Below are 8132 nucleotides of genomic sequence, written 5' to 3' on the forward strand. Positions count from 1 at the left end.
CTGTGCCTCCTGGTGGCCCCAAGCTCCTGGTCCCGGACCTGAGACTCGGGCATCAGTCCCTGAACCTCTGTGCCTCCTGGTGGCCCGAGTTCCTGGTCCTGGACCTGAGACTCTGGCATCCCTCCCTGAATCTTGGAGTTGATCATGCCCCAGAGGTGATGTCACCCCACTGTCGTGCCTGCAAGGACCACACGTGCCGGCAGCTTCCATGCCTGCAGTGGCCCACTCTGTCCCTCCTCTAAGGCTCAGGAGGACCGGGGGAGCCTTGGACAGGGCTCTGGCCAGGCCATGTCTGGGCTGGGGACACATGGTGGGCACTGCTGTCCTTCCAGACGATTTCTCAAGACCCCATGGCTGCCCCCACCCCAAAGGCTGCCTGCTCCCCAGGCCCTGGGACCCCACTGCATCACTGGGCTGCTGTACTGGGCACAGGGGATGAGCTGGCTGGGGACAGATTGGGGGTTCTGAGGGGCCGGGACAGGGGTGAGACCCCGTCCAGCCTGAGGTACCAGCTGCTATGTGTGGCCTTATGTCAAGGGTGCTGGACCGAGAAGCCGGTGCATGCAGCCTCTCTTTCCCATCAGAGGCTGTCTCAGACCGGATCCCCCCAAAAGCAGAGGGGCAGACAGATTAGGCACAGGAAGCTGATTTGGAGACATGGCCCCAGGAGCCTCAGCACAGCCCTGGAGGAATGGTCGAGCACCCTTCCCACCCCACAGGCCTGACCCCAGTGCCCACCAGAGGTTTTGGCAGGTTCCCGTCACAGAAATGAGCCAAAGGTGCGGGGCCAGGAATGCCTGGCCTCCAGTGGCCCGTGTTGGCATGGCAGCCCCCGGGGGTCCCGTTTGTGTGGTTCTTCCCGCGGGAGAGCCCGGGGTGCAGGGAGACGGGCCCGGTGCCAGCAACACATGTGACCCTCCCTCTGTGAGGTTGGGTGTTCACCAGAGGGGGAGAAAATCTCGCTGGGTATCCGCCCCATCTGCCCACACTGTGGCTTGAACCTGCAAATCCTCCCTCTGGCCTCCTCCCCACTGTCCCCTTCCTGGGGAACGATGGTGGGTGTTCGCTTTTGCGGGTTCTCTCGCTTGGGCCTTGGGTGTCTGCAGGGGAGCCCATGCTCTGGGACTGAGTCCAGCGCCCAGAGAGGCTCCTTGCCTGGGTCCAAAAACGTGCTGAGCCTGTTCTCCTTAGAGCCTACTTCCTGCAGATCTTGTCTGGGGGGTTTTCTGCCTGGGTGAAGCCTGTGGCAACCTTCCCAAATCAAAGAAGTGCCATTTCTCCCTGTGTCAGCCAGGAGTTACCAGGGTGAAAGAAAACGGTTGTTCATTTCATGCACCTGTATTTTCTCAACCACGGTCAGCTTTTCTATCAGGAGCCCCCCTGTATTTCTTTTGGTTAATTGACTCCACTCTCCAGTCTGTGGGGCTTTTGGTTTTGTTTCTTTTCCATGCATTTGATGCAGGTAGTCAGTTTTCATTGCCCTTGAAGCTGGTACGGATTTAATTTTTGAATGCGTTTCTAATCGCACGAGCGTTGCATGACTTACTATTGTACACGAAAACATTTACGTTGAGAAACGCTGAGACGACATAGACGAAATTCAAGGTCCCTCAGCCACACCGCCCGCCTGTCCCTCCCCTCCCCCCACCCCTGTGGCAGCTACGGCGGGTCCGTCTGTCCTGCCCAAAGTTTTCCGTGCACGTTAAGTTGTTTTTGTGCCTTTTGAAATGCAGCCCAGGACACGTCTAACAGTAAGAGAATGTGTTGCTGAAAGTTGGATTTCCCGTATTAGGAGATTCTGTATGCTGTCCAATCTAGAACACCAGAGACCGTGGCCGCGCTGCCGTCCGGTAATCCATCTTTGTGGAGTTGTGTGCTTGCACTGAGGCCGCCAGCTATCAACTCCACATGTTTGTGACAAGAAAACAGGCAGCACATGTGGGTGATGGCCGCTGACCCCCACGCGGTCGGCCGAGTCTGTGTTTTGGAAAAGGGTCGTGTTCACAGCTGTGATCTGCCGCCACCCCACACCGCCCCTGGAGAGTGGGCCGGGCCTGCAGGGGCTGGGGGTGCTGCCCCTCCCCACCGGGCCGCTCTCTGAAGACCCCTCCTTCCCCTGAAAGTCGCATCCCCAGAAGGGGCTCCAAAGGCTTCCATTATTGGACTCCTGCATTCCTTTTCAGATTTGTTTGTGTTTACATAGGCTGTTCACCAGCCCCTGGGCAACCTTAAACCCGAGTAGCTTCGGGAGGCTTTGGTGGTGGGGGCAGGTGTGTCCAAACTTACTTGCTAATTACAACCTAGTTCTGCGGAGGGTTATCAGATCAGTGGCAACTGGAGAAAGTTCATTCTCAATCCAAAGAAAATTGTATTCAGCTCCACCTCCTGGGACAGTGGCGTTGCCGAAGCTCGCGGACGGCAGCTCGCGGACGGAGCTCGCGGACGCTGTGCTTTAGAAGCGGTTTTGCTTCCCGTGGCGTTGGCGCTGGCCTCCCACTGCACCAGCGAGGCTACAGGACAAAGGAAGCAGGAGGGTCCCGGGTAGGCCCCCACGGCCCTCACCCCGGCGTGCTGGGAGGTCCCTGGGTCCAGCCAGGCCCTGTCCTGCTGTCTCCCATCCCAGCCCCACCGCGGCCGAGACAGCTCTCTGCCCCTGCAGCCCCACGCCCTCATATGACGGTAGCAGCAGTGGGGGCGTCCCTGGCCAGGCCAGAACGGTCAGGGCACCCAGAGCAAAGGGACCAGGCGAGGCCCACAGCTGGCCCATGGCCCCTGCCCCCTCCAGGTCACAGCCCTGCACATCTGGGCCCCCCTTCTTGATCTTCAAGCAATGCCCGGGACCGTTGTGTTTTTCACGAATGGTTGCTTGGGTTCGTGTGCTCCCCCCCGGGCAAGGATCACAGCTGAGGCAGGGGCAATGGTCTGTCACTCTGTCTCCCTTCCCAGCGGTAGCTGTGGGAGAGGGCTCTGGCTACTTTCCTTGGCGACCCCTTTCCTTGGAAGAGAGCCAGAAGGGGCAGATGCGGGTGCCCGCAGGCTGTCAGAGTTTAGGGAAAGGAAGGCTGGTCTAGCAGGTGGAGCATCGGTCTTGGGCTCAGGGGTCAGAGATCTTGGGTCAGAGGTGCCGGTTTCCTTCCCTGCTTCACGCGCAGTGGTTGGTTTTGCCCACAGACTGCATTGTTTAATTGGAACTGCCGGCGTTTAAAATTCAGGAGGTTTCACCTGTCGTTCTCTGTTTCCAGCTTCTTTGGAGAGGCCTTTCAGCTCGGGCCGTGGCCCGGGTGTGGGCATCGGTGGGTCCGGAACCCTTGGCGTCCCTGGCTGGCCCCTGGCGCAGTCAAGGGCAGGCGTCACGGCCCTCTGAACAGCTCTGGAGGCACGCTTAGCTTCCTGAGGACACGGGGCGCGGCTGCAGCCACTGCCACGCCGGGGTGACCACAGGCCAGAGAAAGAGGCTGTGTGTGTCCTTCCTGGGTTTGCGTGCCTAATACCAGACGTGGGCCCTTCATGCTGGGCATCACCCCAGGCTGTGCGGGCAACGCCTCATTCGGGTCCCCGCCGCCTGCCTGCTGGCCCCTCCGTGGGGACCGGGCCCTCAGGGAGCCCCGGGAGTCCGTGTGTTGTGCATCGGGCTCCTCCAGCCTCGGGGGCAGCCTCTGTACGGTGCAGGGGGCAGAGGCCCCGTCCTGGTGACACCTGGCACCGTGAAGGGTGCGGAGAGTCGTGCTGCCCTCATCACGGGGGCAGGTGCTTCCTGCCCTCGCTGCCCCTCCCAGCCCCCCCCGGGGTCGGTGTCGACACGTCCGCGGCCCAGCGCTGTAGGGCCCTGACCTTGTCCCAGGACTTCGGCCCCGGGTGGCCGCTGCCGTGCTGCCTGCGTGGTTTCGCGGGGTGGGGGGCCAGAGGCCGGCCCACACTGAGGCTCGTTTGCCAGACGTTCTGTGCTGCCCGCCCGTCAGCCGCCTTGGGCCCGGCATGGTCTGAGCAGGGAGCCGGGAGGGAGACTCCCCGTGGACGCCCACGTCCCGCTTCTCAGACTGCTGCACCCTCGACCTCAGGAAACCCCACCTGAGAACCAGACGCCCTCTGGCAGCTGGGGTGCTGGGCTCCCGGGGCCGTGCCTGTGAGCCCTGCATGCGTGTGTCTGTGTGAGTGCGCGTCTGCGCGTGCGTGTCTGGGCATGTGTGTCTGTGCGTCAGTCTGTGTGTGTCTGTGCGTGTGAGTGTGCACGTGTGCGTGTCTGTGTATCTGTGTGCGTGTCCGTGAGCCCTGCGTGTGTGTGTCTGTGCGTGTCTCTGTGTGTGAGTGTGCACGTGTGCGTCTCTGTATCTGCGTGCGTGTCCGTGAGCCCTGCGTGCGTGTGTCTGTGCGTCTGCGTGTCTGTGCGTGTGTGTGCGTGCACGTGCGTGTCTGCGTGTGAGTGCGTCTGCGTGTCAGTCTGTGTCTGCGTGCGTGTCCGTGTGTGGTGTTGAGGCTGCTGGAGTCTCCCCAGGGCAGCCCTGAAGCCCCACTGCTGGTAAATTCAGCTGGTCTTAAGGAGGCAGAGGGAGGAGCTGGAGAGAGCTGCTCTTTTGTTTTAGAAGGTTCCGGAAGGACCTGGGGCTGAGTGGGAACACAAAGGTTGTCAAGGCACTGGCACTTTATGAGGGGGCATGCGTGGCCTCTGGGGAGGCCCGAAGGGAGGGGGTACTCTGCAGACGCTGGACACGCCTGGGGCAGCGTGCTCGCCCTTCCTGGAGGCGTTGGGGGCGGTGGCCGGGTCCCTGGCTGGAATCACGTGACCAGTGCTGGCTTCCCGGTTTTCCAGGCAGGGGGGAGTGTGTGCGGCTGCTGGGGTCGTCACCCTCCACCTGGTTTGATAGTGGGGAGGAGGGGGGACTGTACTTTGTAGGTGTCTGGGAAAGAGGTGGTGTCTGGGGGCCACAGCCCGATGGGGGGGGACAATAGGCCACCAGCACCGCACCCCCCAGCCGCTGAGCCGCCTGCTCTCCTCAGGAGGGGTTCGCGCAAGCAGAAGGGCCTCAGTGGATCCTTGTGGTGGGAAGACTGCCCCCCCCACCCCCACCCCCTGCAAGAAGCGTGTGCTCTCAGCCCAGCCTCTGTGCACCCGGACCTCACATCCCACTGCGGGGCGGGCTTGGGGGCCTGCAGACAGCGGTGGGGACAGGGAGGGGAGGGGGACAGGCGGGTCTCCTGCAGGGTCTCAGGGTGGGGCCCTCGTCAAGGCCGTCGTCAAGGCCCAGAAATCCTTGTCGCCAGTGCTGAGCACAGGGGCAGGGGCAGGAAACAGGGCTGAGGTCAGTCAACTTTGACCCGTGCTGGGGTGAGACAGCCCCACCTGGTGCTGGGTCTCCTGGGTCCCTGAGAGAGCAAGACTCTGAACAGCCCCGTCCCCAGTTACTGGGGGTGAGGGGCTGCTGGGGAGCCCGGCACCGGCTGTGGCCAGCCCACCCACCCGGAGGGGGTCAGCTCCCGAGAGCGGGGGTCCAGGATGCTGCGGGATATCCTCACAGGCCGGTTTTCCCTTGACTTGCAGGGAGAAGCAGTGTTGGGGGCCAGGCAGGAGACGGCCCCCCAGCTGCCCGTGCTGACCCCGGAAGAGAAGAGGGTCCTGGAGAGGAAGCTGAAGAAGGAGCGGAGGAAAGAGGAGAGGAAGCGGCTGCGGGAGTCAGGAGCAGCCCAGAGCCTGCCGGCCAAGCGCTCCGGGGCCCAGCTGGCCCTGGACTACCTCCGTGGGTAAGACGACCCCCCCGCGGGGACCAGCCAGTGTCCCAGGGGTTCTGGCAGGGAGGGACACGGGCTGCAGACTCAGCTGACCTGGGACCCGTCTGGCTCCCGGGACCACGGGGACCCCGGGGCCTGTAGTCCACCTCCAGTGGGTGCCCCCACAGAACCAGCGCCTGCGGTGGGGCTGTGTGAGGGAGGGGAGAGCCGCCATCCCGGGCTTGAGGAGCTGGCCGTGCCGGGGGAGCAGAGCGCAGCCACCGCAGCCTCGGCCGGAGCCCTCGGACTGCCCGCCGCCCGTTTCACCTGTCGTCACAAGCGGGCAGTGGCTAGAGGCTACGCTGCTAACAGCTGCGTAGGAGACTTTCTAGAAGCTCCAGGAAAAGTGAGGCCCCCGTGAGACCACTGGCTTCTGTTTGCCAAGAAACTTGTCGGGAGGTGGCGGCATGTGTCCCAGCTGGTCGCCACGCCTGGTCCTCCTCCCCGGGAAGTGGGTTCCTCCTTTCTCTGATCGGTACTCACTCGAGGCCGGGAGCCCTAGCAGCCGAGAGCAGGGTCAGCCCGCCGCGGACACACGGTTTCACTCCTCCCGCATTGTTTTTGGGCAATGGTTTACATGCAGCCACGCAGCCAGTTCGGAACGCCCTTGTCACTGCAGAGAGCGGCCCCCCGCCCCAGCCCCAGGGGCCCCTCCTCCACCTCGTGTCTCCGTGGACGTGCCCGTTCGGGACATTTCCTGCAAAGGGACTCGTTCACCACGCGGCCTCTCATGGCCTGCTTCTTCCACGCGGCGTACTGTCTGGAGGTTCGTGCACGTGGCAGCACGTGGCAGCACGTGGCAGCGCGTGCCAGCATTTCCTCTCCCCTCACGGCCAAACACTGTGCGCCGTGTGTGTGCACCCCGTTTTGCTTGTCCGTGCGCCCGTCGCTGGGCGTTGGGGTTGTTTCGGCCACGTGGCCGGTGGGGCTGTTGCTGCGGTGCGTGTCTGTGGGCGGGGTTCTGTGTGCACACGGTTTCCTTGTCTCGGGCACAGCCCGCCACGCGATCGCTGCTGACTGGTGTGGGAGGAGCTGCAGACACGCAGCCGCCGCGCCATCCCTGCCCACCAGCGGGGGCGCCGAGGACGGCCCTCCTTCGGGTGTGGGGTGTCTCACTGAGCCCCGGCGTCCTGTACGCTGCTGAACCAAATGCGGCACTGCGCTAGGCTGCTGGGCCGCCCCCCGGGCTCCTCCCTGGAGGGTCACTGGGTGGACTCAGTGAGGACGGAGTGCTCCCGGGAGGACAGCTGCCCGCTGGCTCTTGAACCTCCACTTGCAGAGCGCTGGAAGGCCCTGCCGTGGCTGCACTGGGGGCAGGAATTCTCCGGAAGCCCGCCCGCTGGCTGGGAAGAGGGCCGCGCACGGGCTCTCGGGGATCTCTCTGCCCCACTCCTCCTTCACTGCCCCCTCGGGGCGGCTGGCCGGAGAGCGGCGGCCTGGACCGCAGTCAGGAGTCCCCATCCCCTGGCCCCGGTCATCAGCCGTGAGGATGTGTGGTTCCGTGCCACCTGGGCCCTTCGGTCTCCCCTGCACTCTTGGCTACTGGGCACAGTGGGGCTGTGCGGGAACCAGCGCCCCCTAGGGAGTCTGGTCCCCAGCGCTGGTGTCACCGGGGCAGTTCCCAGCAGAAGGGCTAGGATTGGGGCCCGGGGGCGGGGCTGGGGATCCGTATCTGCTGGGACCAGGTGGCTGGCACAGCCCTCCCGGCTTCCCCAAACTCAGCAGGTGCCGGGGGGAAGTCCCAGGCCCACATGTCCCTGGCAGAGGCAGGGTGGCCCGGCTGCGTGTCTTGGGCGTGGAGGGGGCGCCCTGCTCACCGTCACCAACCAGGACCCTTCTCGGGTCAGCGCACTTCTTATCTCAGCGCACGTCTCCCCGGTCAGTGAGGCCTGCCTGGTGCGGGGGTTCAGCGCTGTCAATGCCGCCAGCGTCCTCTGAGGTCGGAGCTGACGCCACCACCGCGTGCTCCCCTGCACGCCCGGCTGACGCGCCCCCTGCGCGCCCCCCTGACGCGCCCCCTGCATGCCCGCCTGACCCACTCCCTTGTGCGCCCGGCTGACGCGCTCCCCTGCACGCCCCCCTGACATGCTCCCCTGTGTGCCCGGCTGACGCCCCCCCCTGACGTGCCCCCTGCATGCCCGCCTGACCCGCTCCCCTGCACACCCGGCTGATGCGCCCCCTGCGCACCCCCCTGACATGCTCTCCTGCACACCCGGCTGGCGCGCCCCCTGCGCGCCCGCCTGACCCGCTCCCCTGCGCGCCCGGCTGACGCGCCCCCTGCACGCCCGGCTGACGCGTCCCCTGCACGCCCCCGACATGCTCCCCTGCACGCCTGGCTGATGTGCTCCCCTGCACGCCCGGCTGACGCG

At 64.6% G+C, this 8132-nt stretch overlaps 1 protein-coding gene across 1 annotated transcript in view; it reads left to right on the forward strand.

Annotated features, from left to right (window-relative positions):
• Positions 1–8132, forward strand: part of C5H7orf50 (chromosome 5 C7orf50 homolog) — a 133841-nt gene that overhangs the window by 113750 nt on the left and 11959 nt on the right. Inside the window, exon 3 of the mRNA XM_021680087.1 lies at positions 5537–5737. Coding sequence (XP_021535762.1) covers positions 5537–5737 — 201 coding nt within the window. The remainder of the gene's footprint in view (positions 1–5536; positions 5738–8132) is intronic.

This window comes from Neomonachus schauinslandi, chromosome 5, assembly GCF_002201575.2.
Source record: "Neomonachus schauinslandi chromosome 5, ASM220157v2, whole genome shotgun sequence".
NCBI lineage: Eukaryota > Metazoa > Chordata > Mammalia > Carnivora > Phocidae > Neomonachus > Neomonachus schauinslandi.